The 21,221-nt window shown below is 43.4% G+C and overlaps 2 protein-coding genes across 3 annotated transcripts in view; one reads left to right on the forward strand and one right to left on the reverse strand.

Annotated features, from left to right (window-relative positions):
* Positions 1-420: 420 nt before the first annotated feature.
* Positions 421-15,306, reverse strand: ADIPOQ (adiponectin, C1Q and collagen domain containing). Of its 2 annotated transcripts, none has more exons than XM_015064346.3 (3): positions 15,151-15,306; positions 5,972-6,220; positions 421-5,100 (listed from the first exon to the last, which is right to left on the reverse strand). In XM_015064346.3, exons 1-3 carry the CDS (start codon positions 15,230-15,232, stop codon positions 4,580-4,582), a joined length of 852 nt encoding a protein of 283 aa, XP_014919832.1. In that variant the 5' UTR covers positions 15,233-15,306; the 3' UTR covers positions 421-4,579. The 2 variants fall into 2 exon arrangements, with proteins under 2 accessions (XP_014919832.1, XP_014919833.1); XM_015064347.3 differs by having other exon boundaries at positions 5,972-6,193; positions 15,151-15,304.
* The window catches only part of RFC4 (replication factor C subunit 4), a 46,751-nt gene continuing 38,436 nt past the window's right edge, over positions 12,907-21,221 (forward strand). Inside the window, exon 1 of the mRNA XM_053221095.1 lies at positions 12,907-13,040. The gene's annotated coding sequence lies outside the window, so the exon portion shown is untranslated. The remainder of the gene's footprint in view (positions 13,041-21,221) is intronic.

Consider the following 21,221-nt stretch of genomic DNA (forward strand, 5'->3'; position numbering starts at 1 on the left):
TCAAACTCATGTTTACTTACTATAAAATACCCGAGTGAGAACTAAAAGGTTAAAGGGAAAAAAAAATCTAATTCTTTCAAAACATTCTTCAAAACCTGGATATTTCTAGAAATTCCTGAGTAAAACACTAGATGAACAAAATTTCTGAATTTGGAGGTTACTATTTCCAGTTTGGTCCCTGTGGGTGGGGTCACGCTGACTTTTTTAGTCTCTGCACAGGGTGTAATATATTCTCATCAACCAGTCCAGGCACAGTAAAATTCAGAGGCTGGCGTAAGTCAAGACCTTACTTGGCTCCAGACTCCCTTAGTGGAGGAGGACTTTTAATAGCAAAAGTTTTAACATTGTAATGTTTCAATGTATATAGATGTAATATACATAGAGACCACAATGTAAAGAGATCCGGACAAAGAACGCTAGTTGATTATAAGCATCTATATTTTATTTGAAGTGCTAAAATATTAATTCTAACTATACTGTGAAAAGTTAGGCATATACATTGTATTCCTGGAGCAACTAGTAAAAAATACCACCAACACAGACAAAAATCCAATAAATAAATTAAGATGAAATACTATGAAATATTCAACCAATCCAAAAGAAGTCAAGAAAGAGAATAAAATGGGGGGCAAACAGAAAACAAAATGGTAGCCTTAAATCCAACCATAACAACACTTGTATTCAATATGAACTGTCTAAAACACCAATTAAAAGAGAAGGTTTTCAGACCGGATAAAAAAACAAGACCCAATCACAAGCAGTCTATAAGAAAATACATCTTAAGTACAATAATACAATTGACCCTTGAACAACATGGGTTTTATTTTTACTTTTTTAAAGTTTATTTATTTATTTTGAGAGAGAGTGTGGGGGGGGTGTGGGGGAGGGAAGGGCAGAGAGAGAAGGAGAGAGAGAGAATCCCAAGCAGGCTCTGCACTGCCAGGGCAGAGCCCAACGCAGGACTTGAACCTGTGAACCGTGAGATCATGACCTGAGCCAAAAACAAGAGTTGGACGCTTAACCGACTGAGCCACCCAGGCACCCCAGAACAACATGGGTTTTAGTTGCATGGGTCCACTAACACACAGATTCCTTTTCAATAAATACACATACAATAATGTAAATGTATTTTCTCTTCCTTATAATTTTCTTCATAACATGTTCTTTTTTCTAGCTCACTTTATTGTAAGAATACAGCATATCATACCTATAATATACAGAACACATGTTAGTCGACTATTTACGTTGTCATTAAGGTTTCTGGTCCATAGTAGACAAGTTTTTGGAGGGTCAAGTTTACACACAGATTTTTTTACTGTGTGGAGGGTTGGTACCCCTAAACCCCACACTGTTCAAGAGTCAACCGCATAGATTTAAAGCAACATGATGGAAGAAGATATACCACGCAAACAACAATCAAAAGAAAGCTAGAGTGCCTATATAAATTCCAGACAAAATAGACCTCAGAATAGGGAAAATCACCGGAGATAAATAAAGGCATTATATAATGATAAAAAGTAAACTCACCGAGAAGACATAATATTAAAAGAGTATGTACTTAATAGGAGAACTCCAAAATACATAAAGCAAAAGCTGGCAGAACTGAAGAGAAATAAACAAACCCATAAGTATTATTTGAAGATATGATGGGGCCATGAAGATAACACAGGACCACTAATCCTAAAATATTGGCCACAACTTCTCTCAGGAGGTATTGGGCAGATTGGCTCTCTCTGTTTCCACAAAGAACTAACCCTGCTCCAGGGAGCTTACGGTGAGTGTGGCACTATGTCCAGTGCTGTGAAGAAGCCACCTTACCCAGATGTGGGACTGTGAGCATGGCCAGACGTTAGCTACTTGTTGAAATTTTAGGGAAAACCGATAGTAATTTTCCAGCAATATCTCCCTGAGAAACGTAAGAAAATTCAAACATGCCACTGAGAGTTTATTGTGGGCAGGTGTTTTTGCAATTCATCATCCACTCTCCCACTTCTGGTAACCGTCTCCTGTTTTGCTTTAGAGAAAATACCCTTTCTTCAGCTTGAGCCATAATCAACTTACGTCAATAAATATAGTCCATCGTCCTGAGCGAAATAATTGGTCAGAGATGGGCATACAATGTAGCCAGAGCCAATGGCGTGCAAAGACATAGTTGCTGGGGCTTATGGAAAAGAGAACTTCCACTCTCCTCCTTGGGAACCACCAGAAAAGAGGATATCCCTTTAGCCAGATGGTGGGATGGGAGGGTGCCAGAGCTGGCACGCTACCAGTCAGTCTTTTGGTTTTTTTTTAAGTCTCTCTCTCTCTCTCTCTCTCTTTTGAGAGTGAGAGACAGAGCATGTGCAAGCAGGGGAAGGGCAGAGGGAGAGGGAGAGAGAGAATCCCAAGCAGGCTCTACACTCAGCACAGAGACCAAAGCGGGGCTCAACCCCATGACCCTGGGATCATGACCTGAGCCAAAATCAAGAGTCAGATGCTCATCCTAGTGAGCCACCCAGGCAACCCTACCAGTCAGTCTTTTGATATCCTGAGGAAAAGTCTAGAAGTATACTGTGTAGAGCCTGGGTGTTAAGCCTACACTGCTGAAGGCAGAGTAGAAGAACAGATAGAAAAAGGTCTTTGATTTCACTTGAGCCTCTGGTTTAAGCCTTGCCTCATGACAGAGCAGCTGTTCTGGTATTTTCCATCGTGCAAGGGAATCTTTTTTTTTTTCCTCTCAAGTTACAGTTGGGTTTTCTGTCATTCATAACATGGCGTCCTCACACACAGTTTACTCCTTCCTCTCTAAACCCCATGTCTTTCGTGGGACTCAAGTGCTTCTACTTTTAATGCTGAAGAGTACCTTTACTTGTAGAAAATGACAGTATGCAAACATTTTAAAAGACAGGGCTTTGTATGTAGAAATAATAGTGGCTTAATGATTAGCAATACACATGCAAAAGGGAATCATTCAGAATTTAAAACTGTAAGCAACACAAACCTTTTCCCCTTTCTGTTTATAAAGAATGCTGCTATTGACTCTACTTTTGCTAAAAACGCTGAAAAGCTTTATTCAAGCTATTGTCTCCTGGGAAGATATTTACCACTATCAATCACCTGTTTTCTTTTTTTGGAATATTTTTGACAATTAAAATTGTGTATATTTAGATGTATAATGTGATGATTTGCTATAGATAAAAATTGTGAAATCATCACCACAATCACGTTAATTACCATGCCCATCACCTCAGATAGTTCTTTTTTGTTCTTTTTTTTCCTTCTTTTCTTCTTTAACACTTAAAGAACAAGAATAGATTCAGAAGGTCCAGGCCTTGCCAGACCCTGTTGGTGCTGAAGGAAAGAATGGTTTCCAAATTCCTTTGTGTGTTTTGCATTGTGGACGGAAGCTACTTCCTTGAGGGAAAATTCTTTAAGTATTCTGGAAAGCAGTCATCCCAAACCTCAGTAGAAAAGAGTCAAACTCTCCAGTGGAACAAGGATTAGGTGCTTAAATTCAGGGAGTTCCTAAAATGAAAATGTTTTCATAGATCAGGTTTAGTTATATGGAAAGACTGAACTGGAGATAATTCTGCATAGGGATGAGATTCCAAAGGTTGGTCTTCATGAGGCATTTATCAAGGACCTGCAAAGGGACTCGGTGGTGAGGGAAGCTCAGTTCTTTCCCATCAGTCGTCCCTGGCCTGGAGGAAGGATGTCTTTCACATTCAGGACTCTCATCTAGCATAACATATAGCGGGGCATAGGGGCACAATGTGTGCGGAAGGTTTGCAGGAAAGAGCGAGCCCATCAGAGAAGTTTCCTGACTAGGTGGCTCTGAGGAACAGGGAGGATTTCAGCCTGTGGAGATCGAAGTCGCTTTCTGAGCTAGAGAGAAGAGCATGAGGAAAGAGACAGAGAAGCCAAAGTACAGTCATTCAGGGGCCATTAGTCCCATTGGGATGGGACATAGCCATAGAATCACCTTCTCTGACGCAGCTCTACCGGGGAAAGGCGTAACTCACCATGAAGGACAACTCGGAGGCCCTCAGATGAGCTGGGTGATTGACTCCCTACCAACACTCCCAAGAGGCCGTGTACTCCTAAACAAGGGCAGGGTCTAGAGGAGAAGGTCTCTAGACCTGGGTTTGATTTCTAACTCTGCCACTTAATACCTGTGTCACCTTAGGCAGTCACTCTCAGGCTCAGAACCCAAGTGCAAAAAGAGGAGAATAATATGTTTCCTGTGTACCTCGCAGGATTGGCATGAATATGAGGAAAAACAATAGACACAGAATAACACTGTGAAATACTTTATGGTAGTCAGGTATCTTGCCATGTGTGCAAAGCACCCCAGGAAATGTTATTAACCTTTCATTGCTACTACATAGCAGATCCTTGAGGCCAGGGAACCATGTCTTCTTCAGGAACATAGTATATAATTTTTTTAAAGGACTTGATGAATGAATGAGTAAATGAATGAATAATGTTCAGAGCCCTCCAACTAGGTAGTAAAATTAATCTCCTAACTACACTGAGAACCTGTAGACTGTTCTTTCACTTTTGGTTGTCTGGCCCAGTGGAGGTTCTAAGTTAGTTGTGATCAAACGGTGTCATAGTAGAGAAGGAAGCCTGTAAAGGTGGAGTCATTGACGTTATCTGCATAGAGCCCATTAGAGTCCCCATCCCCATACACCTGGAGCCAGACTTCATCGCCCATCTCCAGATGGAGGAGCACAGAGCCAGAGGCCTGGTCCACATTCTTCTCCTGGTACTGGTCGTAGGTGAAGAGCATCGCCTTGTCTCTCTTGTAGAGACTGACCTTGACGTCCTTCAAGTAGACTGTGATGTGGTAGGAGAAGTAGTATAGCCCAGGAATGTTGCAGTGGAATTTTCCAGTGGTAACATCATAGTGGTTTTGCTGATTGTAGAAGATTTTGGTAAAGCGAATGGGAACATTGGGGACTGTGACCCGACTCTCCAATCCCACACTGAACGCTGAGCGGTATACGTAGGCACTTTCTCCAGGTTCTCCTTTCCTGCCTGGGATTCCTGGAAAACCTCGGGGACCTTCAATCCCAGTTACTCCAGTTTCACCAGTGTCACCCTTAGGACCAACAAGACCTAGAGAACGAGAAGACTTCAGTGACCACAGAAACAGAACTCCTCCCTAGGTTAGTTCTAACCTAAAACACCGTCCTTATCTCCCTTACCCACAACTTGCCCGACTTGCAGAGCAGGGAAACGATGGGGGCTCCCAAAGAGGTGAGTTATACCTTCTCCTTCTACATCTCCCGTTAATTCATCTCCAACCTCATTCCCTGTAAGTCTCCATCATAGACCCTCCACCCTGCCAGCCCTTCACATGTTGGCTCAAACAACCATACTTCTATCCCCTCTGTCTGGAATGCCCTCTCTCTATTCTGTCTACCCATCCTTTAAGGCCTGGCTCCAGTCCCACCTCCTTCTTAAAGCCTTCATTGTTAATAATCCGGATCTGCATTGAGAGCATTTTGTCTCGGTTCCGTACTTCCGGCATTAGTCCACATTCAACTTGGCATATTTGGAATAGGCTTTCTCGTAGTAATCCTTAACAGCTTTGTGCATTAGACTTATGTCCTTAATCAGACCAAGAGTTCCGCAGGAGCAGGACCGTGAGCTGTAAGAGTGTGCATTATGTGTGAATGCCCCTGGGTGGAATGGGAAGTTAGCGGAAATGAAGGGTAACGTGAATGTGAACAGATTGGGCATAGTGATGGATGAGGTGGGGATGGGAAAAGGTACAGAGAACGTGATGTGGCTAGAGCAGAGTTGAGCGTACTAGTTTTACAGGTACCACCTATTCTCAGAGGCGAACCCAAATCCATTTTGGGTTGCTTGTGGGTCACAGAAAACAAATTCACTTCCTCCCTGTGTCTAGGCCTTAGTCAATAGCTAATGCCTCTTCCACCCCACAGAAGTCTATGACAATGGAAGCCGAAAACCTTGTTCTTACCTGGATCTCCTTTCTCACCCTTTTCACCCGAGGTGCCATCTCTACCATCCCGGCCTGGGATCCCATTGTGGCCAGGATGCCCCGGGATGCCTGCCATCCAACCTGTGCAGGCCCCTTTTGGCAGGGGAACCACAACTCCAGGCCCTTCTGTCTCGGAGTCCTGGCCGCGAATTGGCAGGACCAGTAGCAATAGAACAGCTCGTAGCAACAGCATCCTGAGCCCTGGAACCCAGATTCGCACCGTCAGCCCTGTGAGCAGACCCCACACAGCACACCCCCTCAGGACCTACGCAGGACCAGGGCCATCTCAGCAGCACCCACTTCTGAGACCTGCTCTCTGAACACTCACCTCTTATGGAAGACTGTTCTAACAATTTCCACCCACCTTGATCTCTTTTTGCCCTGAAATTTGTAATACTTAGCATTATTCTTTGTGTATGGTCTCCTTTCCTCAACAGATCGTGAGTTCAGTGAGGGCAGGACAACACTTTTCCAATTACCTCATTTCTGAGCACAGGACCAGCCTCCTTAGATCGAATTCCAAGAGTCCATTTGTCAAGAATCTATCCCTTGAGTTTTCCAAGGATGATGGCTGAGATCCTCTCCTTCAACTCTAGCCAATATCTCTCTCTCTCTGCCTCCTTTTATCTTCTCTACTTCCCTCTCCTTCATTTTTATGTCTGTTCTTCCTTCTTTCTCTTTCATTCTTTCTTCCTCTCCCCATTTCCTAGATCACATGATAGACCATTTGGGTTATTGCACACACACACACACGCATACATACACATGAGCGCACACACGTATACACACACTCGCACAAGGCACACACACACAGCCTTTCCCTGAGTCAGACAACCAGAGACACACTGTCCCATGAGGATATGCACTGACTCTGCCTGGGTCACACTTAGCAGCACTTCCTTACCTCCCTGATCCCTATGCAGCTTTCAGGACACAGTGGGGATGTCTTCTTTTTCAGGAAATCCTCCCTCCCCAATCTGGGTTGTTTGTTCCTCCTTTGCACACCCCCAGTGCCCTCACTTCCCTCTAACATTGCATTTCCTGCACTACACTGTAATTGCTGATTTGCTCATTCATTTCTCCCATTAAACCACAGGCACCAGGGATGAAGACTGACATACTACCAGCACAGAGTAGGGACTAAAGAAATACTTTCTGAGGAAGAAAAGAAAGGGCAAGAGAGCCAGAGAGAGGAGGGAAGGAGGTAGGAAGAGGGAAAGAAGGATGGAGAGGGGAGTGGATTTTAAATGTGTCTTCTGGGAGCCCTAGCAAAAAGTTCAAGTGGTACAGGTGGCCAGGGACACCTTCCCAGAACTGTTCCTTCATATCCCCCTCCTAGAAGATGATACTCGTCCCCTCCCAGTTTCTGCGTCTGATATCAGGGTGATCTTAGTCCCCTGCCTCTGATAGCCAGCTTCTTGGTCTTCTCAACCTTCTCTCACCAAGGAGTCGAGAGAAAGCACCACAGAAAGGAAGAAGGACCCTGGATCACAGTCATTACTAAAACCCTCTGTGGAGTGTGAAAGGTGCCTAATCCCAAGAACATGCTTCTAAGTTAAACACAGCCTGTGTGTATTTTTCTACTCTGAGCACTCACTATTTTTCATCAATATGCTTATCTCTCAAGGGTTATGCAAAGTCTCCAGAATTGGGTTTGGTTTCAGGAAACAGTTCCTCCATGAGGGATGCAAGAAAGACCCTGATTGGCAATTTTACCCCCAAAGATGTGCATGGCGTCTAGAATCCCATTTCTATGTCCCATCACCTGGGGTCTATAGTGCCCTCTCAGTGTGATACAACCAACCCATCATTCATTCATATATATTCATTTTTCATAGATAGAGAGAGAGAGAGATATGGATGTAGGTGTAGATATAGACACACACATGTATTCACTAAAACTAATAACATAAACATCTTGGAAACCACAGAAAACAAAAGAATCCCCAGTCCCAAGACTTTCTCTGTTTATTTTTAAACATAATGAAAAAGGTACTTTGCGCAGAAATTCATTCCCAATTTTTGCCTTGTTATTTTCTAGTTCACATAATCATCATTTTAACGGTGTATGTGCTCCTTCCTCAAGTGGATATAGCCAAGTATACGGAACCATTTCTATTGTGTTCAACTTTTAGCTTACTTCCATTTTAAAGTATTATTTTAAAATCCCTAACTAATATCCTTGGTCATGGAGCTTATCCGCATCTCATATTCTGTCATGACATATTCTCAGAAGTAATATTAGCAGACCAAAAGGTATGAACATTTTTAAGGCTCTTGATGCATATTTCCAAATTGCAGTTTGTTATACTGTTACTAGGTCGTGTGTTAGTGTGTGTATAAGAGAGCCTATTAACTACTCTCACCAGCAAAATTTTTAAAAACCTATTTTTGTTGTTGTTAGTTTAGGGAACAAAAGAAATGGTACCTGGCTACTTCGATCATTAGTGAGTTGTACATTTTATCAAAGTCCTGTTTTCTAACTTAATTTCCTATCCCAATTTAATTTCCTCATTCATTATACAATCTGTTAGTGGTTTTTGTCACTTAATTTACTAGGGACACAATGTGCTTTAAAAAAAATTTTTTTTTAATGTTTATTTATTTTTGAGAGAGAGAGACAGAGAGAGAGAGACAGAGAGTGAGCAGGAGAGGGGCAGACAGAGAGGGAGACACAGAATCCGAAGCAGGCTCCAGGCTCCAAGCTGTCAGCGCAGAGCCTGACGCGGGGCTCGAACTCACAAACCACGAGACCATGACCTGAGTCAAAGTCAGACACACAACCGACTGAGTCACCCAGGCGCCCCATGTGCTTTTGAATCAATTTGTGTGAGCTCTTCACGCCAACACTTTATCATATATGCCATGACTATTTTCTTAAGTGATTATTCTGTAGATTATTCTTCTGTTTATCCTGATTTTTAAGTGGCAGAAGTCTTAGCTTTTAGAGTCAACTCTGCTGATATTTTTCTTTGCCTCTAAGTCTTAAACAGTTCTCAGCCATTCTATGTTTTGGTAAATATTCTATTTTTTTATCCTCTGGTGTTTGATATATTTTAAATTTCACTCTTTAATTCATCTTTGATATTTTGTTTTGGTGTAAGCTGTGATCTAAAATACTCAAATGATTTCTCCCTATTTGAAGACTGGCTGTTTAAAGACACTTTCAGTTCATCTTTTCCCTCTCTATTGAGCTGATAGATCATTTAGCAAAGAACAAATATGATCTTATAAATAATGTGAGAATTGAGAATGAGGTAGACTGATGGAGGGGTAAAAACTGAAGAAACACAGCAGCTGAGACAGAAAGGACTGGACAGACTCTGTCCCCTCCGCAGTGGTGGTGAATCTCTAGCCAAGGCTCACTCTTTCCATCTGCATGTACCGTTGTCGCCCTCTACTGATTTCAAGGGCTCAGGAGGGCGTAGTCCATAGCTCCTGGAAATAAAATGAGACACAGCATGGGCTTGGCTTGCCCCACAATAAGAAGAAAGGTGAGTGAGATTAGAAGCCAAGGAGGAGAGGCCAGCCAAGCCCCTTTTGTGTTTAGGAAGAATGCTTGTTCTGAGGCTTTGAAGACTTCATATACATTTGAAATTTCTCACTATTTGTCACCTTCATTCTTTCTCCTTCTGGGCTTAGCATTACAAGTCCCAAGAAGACCTCTGAGAGGTTCTGTGCTTGCTTTCTCCAGAAATGAGGAGGGCAGAATCTATGAGGCTGTGTCCTTTTCCACAGGGAGATGGGAAGAGAGAATCCAGAATGCAAGAACTGGTGGGGGCAGCTATGGAAAGACCCAAAGATAAAAGGAGATTGGGGGCTGTCTCCAAACTGTTGGGGGGAGTGTGATGTAAGAAGGTCTCTGGGTTCTCTGGTTCCTCCTCCTCTTTGAAAAATCAAGATTCTATTCTCCCAGCCTTAGAGAAGGCTTTCAGCCTTCAACACTTTGGTGTTATGGACAGATTTTTCCACTAACAGGGACAATCAGTCTGGGTTCCATGACAGTGGCATGGGGTGGAGGAGGTACTGAAAAAAGGGGTGGAGTGGGGCACCTGGGTGGCTCAGTTGGTTGGGCCTCCGACTTCAACTGAGGTCATGATCTCGCGGTTTGTGAGTTCGAGCCCCGCGTCGGGCTCTGTGCTGACAGCTCAGAGCCTGGAGCCTGCTTTGGATTCTGCGTCTCCTCCTCTCTCTGCCCCTCCCATGCTCATGCTCTGTCTCTCAATAATAAATAAACATTAAAAATAATTTAAAAAGGGGGGTTGGGGTGAAGATGGGTACACGATTCTAGGAATTTTGTCATTCTAAGAACAGATTCTGGTTGCAGAAGAAAGTTGTCTTCTAACCTAGTTCTGAGTGGAAAAGGCGGCAATTGATAACAATTGAAGGCCAGTGCAGAAGTGTCTCTTAAAAAAATGTATTCCAAAATTATCTGTGTTCTTTGCTTAGATATGGCAATTGTTACCCTTTGATTTTGAGAGATTTCTATTTCTACAGCGGAGAACACTATTAAACGAAACTGTAATCTAAGACTCAATGGTGCCTGCAGAGACAACTCTTACATGGATCATGAAGCTAACTCCCAAGCTACACTTATAATTCTGTTTCTGTAGAACTCCATTTGTAAAGTTCTTGCCTAAAATGTCTCATGTAATCTTCACAACCATTTTGAGAGATGGTGTGAAAGAGAAGGACATCACATGCTCTATGATCTTGGTGCTCGGGTGGGAATAATTTGTTCTTACCTATAATGTGTTTCAGTCATGTATTTGTTGGAGGATTAAGAGGCGTAATCCATATAATGTACTTAGAACAGGGCATGGCACATGTCAGTGTTTAATAAATGTTAGCTATGACTGTACCCATTTTAGAGATGAGGGAAGCGGATTCAGGAAAGTTAAGTGACTCATCCAAGAGCCTAGAGCTCTTAAACGAGGAGGAGCTAGAAATCAAATTCTGGTCTTCCAAAGCCCAAAAATAGAGTCTTAGGCATAGTTCACAGGAGGCAAAAAAAAAAGCATCAGGATTACACATCTGCCTTTTCATATTCCACTCCATGGGATGGGGGACATAAGAAAAAATAGAATGAAAAGCCCTCCAGGTTATGATGCAAGTGCCCTGGCTTCTCGTCTAAGCTCCACTGTTAACTCGCTGGGTGACTTACTTATCTCCACCCCACCCCCAAATCTCATGTTCTTTGCCTCCAAATTATTAATGATATTATTAATGATTATTAATGATATTAATCCTTATGCAACCTATTTCACAATCTTATTGTGAGAACCAGTTGATTAAAAGTCTGAAGCATTTTATAAACTTCCACACATATAAGTCAAGAGAAGGGAAACTAACAAATATTTATGGACCACCTGTATTGGACCACTGTACATCCACCTGCCCTTTAATCTTATTTCAGCCCTACTACTCCAGGAAGTAGGACTCAGTTCCCACATGACAAATCCCAGGACCAGAGAGGATTAATAACTTCTGCCCATGCATAACAAGGAAGAGTGTGGAGGTGCACTTTAAAATCCAAAGGCCGAGTTCTTTCTACTGCACTGGCTCTCATGGTACACCGTGTATAGGCATGGATCCATTCATTCTTAGAATTATATGAAACCATAAGAGACTCTTAAAAACTGAGAATAGGGGCGCCTGGGTGGCTCAGTCGGTTAAGCGTCCGACTTCAGCTCAGGTCACGATCTCGCGGTCTGTGGGTTCGAGCCCCGCGTCCGGCTCTGGGCTGATGGCTCAGAGCCTGGAGCCTGCTTCAGATTCTGTGTCTCCCTCTCTCTCTCTGCCCCTCCCCCGTTCATGCTCTGTCTCTCTCTGTCTCAAAAATAAATAAACGTTAAAAAAAAATTAATAAAAAAAAACCTGAGAATAAACTGAGGGTTGATGGGGGGTGGGAGGGAGGGGAAGGTGGGTGATGGACATTGAGGAGGGGACCTGTTGGGATGAGCACTGGGTGTTGTATGGAAACCAATTTGACAATAAATTTAATATCAAAAAATAATAATAATAAAATTAAATTTAAAAAAAAAGAATTATATGAGGGATGGCCATGATGTTCTCTGGATCCTAAAGGGCCATATTATGATCTCTCATTTTCAATGCTAAAATTTTTTTTTTTAATTTTTTTTTTCAACGTTTATTTATTTTTGGGACAGAGAGAGACAGAGCATGAACGGGGGAGGGGTAGAGAGAGAGGGAGACACAGAATCGGAAACAGGCTCCAGGCTCTGAGCCATCAGCCCAGAGCCTGACGCGGGGCTCGAACCCACGCACTGCGAGATCGTGACCTGGCTGAAGACAGACGCTTAACCGACTGCGCCACCCAGGCGCCCCTTCAATGCTAAAATGTATAAGAAATTCCAGGACACCTGGGTGACTCAGTCAGTTAAGCGTCTGATTTCAACTCAGGTCATGATCTCACGATCTGTGAGTTCAAGCCTTGCATAGAGCTCTGTGCTGACAGCTCAGAGCCTGGAGCCTGCTTCAGATTCTGTGTCTCCCTCTCTCTCTGCCTCTCCCCTGCTCACACTCTGTCTCTCTCACTCTTAAAGGTGAATACATGTTAAAAAAAATTGTTTAATATATAAGAAATTCCACTTTGACCTGCTGGAATTTCAGTAATGACAGCAGAATCCTACGAAATACAGGACAGAGTCTCCTTTAGGGCTGGCAGGAAACAGAGCAGTATGGTGGGGGGGGGGGGGGGAAGGTCAGCAAATCTGTGCCAACCCTTGCAGCAGGAAAGGGCATTAAAGCACAGATCACTCAGTCCCTGAGAGCCAAATGAACCCCAGAAATAATCTCACCCCTGCCCTGCTTCTACAAACAGGAGGTTAAGGAGAAGGCACTTATTAGATCCTCGTAGAGGCCAGCTCCCACACTAGCAGCTTCCACACATTATTTTATTTATTACTTATTTTAATTTTTTCAAGAACTCCATGAGGTAAGGAAAATAATCCCAACTTTAGAGATGGGGAAATTGAGACATTAAGGACATGACCCCTGAGAGATTCCTGTTCTGACTTCCAAACCAGTAAGCTTCCCATCACATTACACTGCCTCTAAAAAGCCTCTCAGACTCAGCTTCAGAATCTACTGAACGCGATCAGGTAAGAGGAGGGACGTGAGAACACTTTGAAATTGGTCAAGGATACTTTGGAGTAGAAATTACATAAGACACTTTCAAACTTGATTTCTTGTAACCTTCCCCACGGCCCTGCTCTTGATTCTACTATAGAGAAGAATCTGAGACTTGGAGAGACCAAGATGTTGGCTTAAGATCACGCAATTCTTAGTATACAGGGCGGGGCGGCTGGGGAGGAAAAAAAATCATACAACTCTTGTGGGTTATATGCATTCGCCATTTTTAAAGGTTAAAGTGGTAGAATATTGGGAGTACCATTTCACATGGTACAACCTAATGATGAATGACAGAATCAGGAATCAACTCAGTTTGGTCTAGCTCCCAGGAGGATTACCTGAAAGCTTTCTTTCTTTTTTCTTTTTTTTTTTTCTTTTATTTGAGAGTATGAGAAGGAGAGAGAGAGAATCTTATCCTTTTAAAATTTTTTTTATTTATTTCTAAGAGATAGAAAGAAGGGGAGGGTCAGAGAGGGGGACAGAGAATCTGAAGCGAGTTCTGTGCTGACAGGAGACAGCTCAATGAGGAGCCTGAATTCACAAACGATGAGACCATGACCTGAGCCAAAGTCAGATGCTTAGCTGACTGAGCCACCAAGGCACCCCTTACCTGAAAGCTTTCACTCAACCCTAGGAGAGCTGTCAGCATTCCTATGCCCAACACACGCGCGCGCGCGCGCGCAGCGCGCGCACGCACGCGCGCACACATATTCTCAAGAACGAGTAAAGCCGAACATCCCTCCAATGCATTTTTAGAATCAGTCGCTCTCCACATGAAAAAAATCCTGACTGAAAATGTCTGCTCTCCAAAGCTTCTACCTTCTGACTTCAGCCAAGTCGGGCCACTAATCTCTTGGCTTGACAAGGAGTAGGTGGAACGTCTGTCCCTGCAGCCACCTTAGAAAGGACAAGAAGCAAGTCCTGTGTCACTCTCTACAACTCCTCAAGAGTTAAGGGAGGAAGGCAACAAGGACTGCCAATTGAGCTGCAGGGCTCCATTTCTATTTCTCTGCTTCAAGAGCAAAGCTGACACCTTCATGCTCCTTCGGGCATGTTCTACCAGCATAAAGGGCTCCCCTGCTCCACTACCTTGTCTGGAGGAGCTGGCCTTACCCCTAATGGAGGGAGTCACCAGGAGTGAGGTGGCTGCATTCCCTGTGAGGACTGGTCTGAAAACCAGAACCTCTCCAGACCAGGGATCCACATCCACTGACACAAGAGGGATGGCCTGATCTCTAAAATCCTTCCTGCTCCGACGTGTGCCTCCTACACTGAAAACAACCAGATGCCTCAGGCACAGCACTTGCTGGGGCGAGCAGGATTGGGCGTGGCAAAGGCCAGGCAGACCCATTGGTTTCGGCCAGAAAATGTCTTCTAAAAATAAGATTTTCCTAAGTTTTCAGTATATGCCAAGCTTGCATTACTTCATTTGAATGTCTCAATCGTCCTGTGAGAAATCCCCACATCCCCATACTTACAGATTCCCTCAAATCCAGACAATGATTATGCCTCACTCATCTTTGCAAGTCTACCCAATGTCTGGCCTATAGAACTTTCTCAATCAATATTTGCTGAGAAGAGTCAGTAGCAGAGCTGGGTTCCAGACTCAACCTGAGGTCAGAGCTCAGGCTATCCCCGAGCTGCCTTTCCTTGCCTACCTGGTCAAGCTGAGGAGTGCTTTATTTCCTTCTCTTCTTATTTAATTGAACTCTATCACCGGACCATCCCTCCTTCCTCACGGATCCCAACCTTTTCTCTGGGTAGGCATCTTGCCACAGAGTGAATTGGGCAAAATTCAAGATTTTCACCAGAGGAACAGCTCCTTTACTCTTGGAGCTGTGGGAGAATCAAGAAAGAAGCCCAAGGTCTGTCTGCCTCCACCAGTGCTGCCCTCACCAGAGTTTTGCCTGTACGAGAGAGCCTGGGCATACCCCAGCCAGAGGCTCCATTGCAAGGCAGCCATCCCCAGCCCCGGCCTGGAACTGTGATCAACTTGATCTTACCCTCAGGTGTAGAATCAGACCCACAGACTGCAGTCAGGATGGAAGTGAGGAGATGGTCCAGCCTCTGCAGCCTGGTACTCATGGGGGCAGGCAGTCCCCACCCCACAGTTGTCTCTTCCCATTGGCTAACCCTGTAAGGGCCAGAGGCCAGTGGGAGGGCACCTTGCCCCTGGCAGCTGCCTCAGGTCTCCACTCTGGGAACCCCCCTTGGGCTTGGGAAGCCAAGTGGATCCACAGTCACAACATTCACATTCTCAGGTCTTGGCTCCTTTTTTTTTTTTTTTTTTTTTTTTTTTGGCTTCCTACAATAGCAGTAGAAGATGGGACAAGGGTCAAGACCGGAGAAAGGAAAGGAAAGCAAGCTACAAGCTATCTCTCCATCTGTGGCAGAAACTTCCTCTTGTAAAATGAATTGCCCGGTGGTCCAGGGGACCTCCCTCTCCCCATAGCTTTGCCCTAATAAGTCAGGGACCCCGATTACCACCACCACACTCCTGCTCACTGTGCATTATGAAGTGTGACATTTTGTGGTTCAGACACACCACTTCAGAAGGGAGAATGCTGCAATAAAGTAAGACATAGAACATGTCCTCCACTCTCTGGCCTGGACCTCAGATGTGGGGAAGACTTTGTGTGTTCATTCTGAGAACTGAAGTAAAGGGAAGTTTCTGAAGCAGTGGGTGGCAGGGCCAGATTAAGATCTTTAGAGACCTTGCATTCCAAAAGACTATGGAGCCCCCAACCCTATTCAAATTCAACACAACAGAGAACTTACATAAGACCTAATATTAGAATGTCTTTCAAGATTTTCTGGTTCCAAAATTCCAGATAACGTTTTGAAAACTAACTTTTTATGGGTATGTGAGTCCTCACTTTGCCAGTGCCTTAGGCATATTGCTTAATCTACCTATTGGTGAACCCCGCTCTGGGATGGGATTGGCCTGGAAGACCAGAGGTTGCCACCTACATAGGTGTTGCTAGAAGGCTTAGGTTTGAAATGGCAACATTCATCACGTTAGACTCTTTCTTGGCAAACCCATGTTTTGTTTTTAAATGCAGGATCAGAGCTGGCCCCTACAAACCATGAATTCTCAGGCATTAAATCACGACCCCAGCTAGGACTCAGGATCCCAGCAGCAACTTCTACAAGACATTCAGAAACAGAATGTTCTCAGGCAGAGGTAGGCAAGTGTCTGCCTGTCCCCAAACACCACCTCTGCTGGCCACACAGAGCCTAAAAGTCCACAGCAAAGTGAAGTAAAAGTCTGACCTAAGGCCTCCTGCTAGTATGCAAATTTTCTAGAGAAGTCACATGATGAGGCATCTGGGTGGTTAAGCATCTGACTCCATTCTGACTCAGGTCATGATCTCACAGTCATGGGGTCAAGCCCCACGTCGGGCTCCTTGTTGTCAGCACAGAGCCTGCTTGAGATTCTCTCTCTCCCTCTCTCTCTCTCTCTCTCTCTCTCTCTCTCTCTCTGCCCCTCCCCAGCTTGTGCATGCAAGCACATGCACTCTCTTTCTGTCTCTCTCAAGATAAACATTTTTAAAAAAAGTCACATTAGGCCATTGAGATTGGAGTCATGAGTCCCTTTCCAAGGGCCCACTGGCTTAGATAAGGGGCCAGGGAAAACAAGGTTTAATAGAGTTTGCCAGGTAGGTTGGACCAAAGAGAAAACAGAAACGGTAGCTACTCTCAATTACATCACTTTTGGTTTGTGTTACTATCTGTCTCTCCTCACTACAGGAGGAACCTCATGAGAACAGGAGCTTTGCCTTTTCAGTGTGGTCTCCCCTGGCCCCTAGAATATGATCTGGTACAAGGTAGGCAATAAAAAATGTTGAATAAATGAATAGGGAAGTGATCATATTTAATCTTCCCGGGAGATAGCTACGGCTGTCTCATATTTTACAAATAAAGCATCTGGAGTTCTTCGAGATAAAGTGACTTGGCCAAGGCACAGATCTAAGATTTGAGCCAGATCAGTCTGACTACAAAACTCGTATGCTTTCTAATACCTCATGTCCCTCATTTTTCCTGATGGACTATGAAATCCTAAGATTTACTCTTGTACTTTAGTGTAGCTTTCAGGTTGCCCCCGCCCCCCCCCCAAAAAAACACCATTTTCTCCTGGCTTTCTGGGAATGCGGCTGTTTACAGCAGGCTTTAACTGTTGCACAAGGTGGAATGACTTTAGCCCCAAAAGCACAGCAGGACTGCACTGGGTCTGGCTGTCAGCCAGTGACATTGTGAAAGCCTGTCATTTTGAGACCTCAGAGAAATCTGCCATCCACTACAAAGGTCACCATGTGGAAAGAGGCAATTCTGTGGCATAGGGGCTCAGAGACTGTAACTGAAGAGCATTCAGCCAGGAGTGCCTTGAGGCTAGCCTTCTTTCCCAGGACGGAACTGTCACACCCTAGAGGAAATGATCACATTAATGTGATCATTTCACTCTAGGTAGTGATGATGGCTACAGTTCAATCCCCTGTCAGCTTGTGAATTGCAATATTAAAACAGCAGGCTGCATGACTAAGTTTCCTGTAAGTATGGCTAAATATTGCCATATATTTTTCGCTTAATTGTGATTTCAAAAAATAATCTTAATCGACATAATTAAGCATAATTACTATGTTTTGAAAAATAATCCAGAACACTGGAGCAAGGCAGCAGACAGCATACCCTGCAGCCTTCTGCTCCTTCCCCAAATACCTATAAGTGGCAAGAAAGGAAAAAATTCTTGGCTATAAAAGGAAAAAGTCTGGCTCTAACTGCACTTCATCCAAGTGCAACTTCAGATACTAATTTAAGCACCCATTTTCCCACTCATGCTTTGGACTAACAGTAATGCACTTCCATTGGCAAAAAGGCCAGATAAGCAACCCTAGATTTATAGCTTTGAGAACCTGTGTCCTGGGGCCCCTCCTGATACCAAAGTACTGTTTGAGTCCAAGAATTTTCCACAATCATTTTGGAACTGCTGGAGAAGCAAAGGAAAGGAGAGGGTGTTGCCCAGAGATCAGGAAGCGGCCCCTGCCCCTGGGCCATAGCCTGTAAGCCTACAGTCACTGTACTCCTAGAGGCTCCCCCACAGCAGTGAAGAGCAGCTAGGGCCACTGACACCACCGGGGGCACCACCAGAAACACAAAGCTTCTCTGTTTTGCTCCTTTCAATCTTACACAGCTGTCTCTCCTTCACAGAACCTAACAGGAGCTCATCTGGCAAGGGAGTCTGGGATATGTCCTTTCAGACACCCGGCTTGAGGAGTGAAAGGGAATATAGAAAAATAGATATAGGGCTGAGTACCAACACACATAATCTGACATAGGCCACAACTTCAACAAATAGAAGAATTTACACCCAAGGAAACAAAGCTAATAGCCAAAAAAGGTGGGGGAGCGGACTTAAGAATAATTGTTATATTTAGAGAGGTGACAGGAAATGGCATACAGAAAAAATAATTAGTGAATATTCGGCCATAGTAGGGGGTGAAAATAGTTTACTCTTCTTTAAATCACCAAGTTTGTGGTGATTTGTTTTGGCGACCCTAGGAAACTAATACAGGGAAGTAGAGCTAGGGAAAGTTTTTATGTATAATACCAAAGGCATGATCCATCAAGGAAACACTGATAACTGAGATTCCAGCAAAATTAAAACTTTTGCAGGGAGCCTGGGTGACTCAGTTGGTTAAGCATCCGATTCTGGATTTTCGCTCAGATCATGATCTTGTGTTTTGTGGGTATAAGCCCGACATCTGACTCTGTGCAGACAGTGCAGGGTCTGCTTGGGATTCTCTTTCTCTCTCCTTCTCTCAGCCCCTCCCCCACTTGCTTTCTCTCTCTCTTCTGTCTCTCAAAATAAATAAATAAACTTTAAAAAGTAAAAAATGTAAAAAAGTGAAAGTAAAAAATAAAAATAAGTAAAATAAAAATTTTGCTCTGTGAAAGACCCTGTTCAGAGGATAAAAAAGCAAGCTACAGACTGGGAGAAAATATTTGCAAACCATAGATCTGACAAAGGATTTGTATCTAGATTGCATAAAGAACTCTTAAAATTAAAGAGAAAAAAAATCCAGTTAGAAAATGGTCAACAGACATGAAAAGCATTTCATAAAGTAAGATATATGGATAGCAAATAAGCACATGTAAAGATGTTCAACATTATTAGCCACTAGGGAAAAGCAAATTAAAACCACCAATGAGATATCACTATGCACCAACTAGGATGGCTAAAATTTAAAATGGTAAGAAATACTATAATGGAGGGTAGATATTATGCATTTGTCAAAACCCATAGAATGTATGGCACAAAGAGTGAACTCTAATATAAACTATGGACTGTGGATAATTTGTTTAAAGGTGGGGAAAATAGGAGCACCTGGGTCAAGTGTTCAACTTCGGCTCAGGTCATGATTTTGCAGTTTGTGAGTTCAAGCCCTACATGGTGTTCTGTGCGGACAGCTCAGAGCCTGGATTTGGATTCTGCGTCTCCCTCTCTCTCTTCCCCTCCCCACTCGTGCTCTGTCTCTGTCTGTCAAAAATAAATAAACATTAAAAAAATTAAAAACAAAATTTTAAGGTGTGAAAAATAAAGGTCACATTTTTTTAAAGATCGTAAAATGGTGAGAATACTAAATTTGGAAAAGGAAATGATGAAAATAGATCACTCATAATCTGCCAGTAGAAATGGAAAATGGTGTAGCCACTCTGGAAAATAGTTTAGCAGTTTCTTAAAATATTAAATAGCCGTCCCACTCCTGTGCATTCATCCCCCCAAAATACCTGTCCATAAAATCTTGAGTATCCCTGTGCCTGTATATCTTTGTTCATTTGTGTGAGTAAACACTTACGATAAGTGGAATTTCAGGATCAAGATGTATGCACATCTTAACTTCTGAAAGTTGTTGTAAATTGACTTACAAGAATTCCATAGCGATTTCTACTCCCAACATGGTGTAAGAGTACCTGTTTCCTTATACCCTCACCGATATCAGATACTGTCAAACACGTAAATATTTGACATTCTAATAGGTTTTTTTAAAGTATCTCGTTTTAATTTGTATCTCTTTGATTCTGTGTGAGGATATATTTTTATATATTTATGGGTTATTTGTATTTCTTTTCCTGGGTGTTGTGTTCTATTCGTGTGTTTATTTCCTTTGTCCATTTTTCCTATTGAGTTATTTTTATTAATTTTTTTTCAACGTTTATTTATTTTTGGGACAGAGAGAGACAGAGCATGAACGGGGGAGGGGCAGAGAGAGAGGGAGACACAGAATCGGAAACAGGCTCCAGGCTCTGAGCCATCAGCCCAGAGCCTGACGCGGGGCTCGAACTCACGGACCGCGAGATCGTGACCTGGCTGAAGTCGGACGCTTAACCGACTGCGCCACCCAGGCGCCCCGCCCCCATTTTAATTAATTTTTAAACGTTGTTTGTATACCAAGGAAATGAGTCCTTTGTTATATATTTTTTAAAATATATTTATCTTTTGCCTTTACAAAATAGGTTACGCAAAAATTTTTTGCTTCCTGTTTAGCTTCACTCTTTAGGTTTTGTTTTGTTTTGTTTTGTTTTGTTTGAGAGAGAGAGAGAGAGCATGAGAAGGAGAGGGGTAGAGAGAAAGGGGGAGAGAGAATCCCAAGCAGGCTCCACACCCAGTGCAGAGCCCAAGGCGAGGCTCAATCTCACGGCTGCAAGATCATGACCTGAGCTGATATCAAGAGTCGGATGCCTAACCCACTGAACCACGCAGGTGCCCCTAGGAGACCATTTTATAAAACTCTCCACCACTGTACTCTAACATGAAGCCTGGCATACAGAAATGCTGATCTGGCAACGAGAATTGTGGACCAAGAGTAGAAAACCTACATCATAGAGCATGTTTTCCTGCAGGCTGGTTGGGGGACCATGATACATATTAAAGGACTGGTAGCCATAGAAAGGGTCTTCATCATCAGGAACTCTAATTCCTACCCCTCCGTGAAGCTAGGAGTTACCACATGACATAAGTTACCATAGTCTCATATTCACCTAGAGAATAGGAGAGAAAGTGATGTGTGCCTACTTC

Source organism: Acinonyx jubatus, chromosome C2 (genome assembly GCF_027475565.1).
Source record: "Acinonyx jubatus isolate Ajub_Pintada_27869175 chromosome C2, VMU_Ajub_asm_v1.0, whole genome shotgun sequence".
Taxonomy (NCBI): domain Eukaryota; kingdom Metazoa; phylum Chordata; class Mammalia; order Carnivora; family Felidae; genus Acinonyx; species Acinonyx jubatus.

Coding starts and splice junctions, on each gene's coding strand:
- ADIPOQ (XM_015064346.3), bottom strand. CDS start 15,232: ATGAGTACCAGGCTGCAGAGGCTGGACCATCTCCTCACTTCCATCCTG. Junction 6,221..15,150: donor GTCTGATTCTACACCTGAGG/GTAAGATCAAGT, acceptor GTCTGCTCACAG/GGCTGACGGTGCGAATCTGG. Junction 5,101..5,971: donor GGGTGAGAAAGGAGATCCAG/GTAAGAACAAGG, acceptor CTCGTTCTCTAG/GTCTTGTTGGTCCTAAGGGT.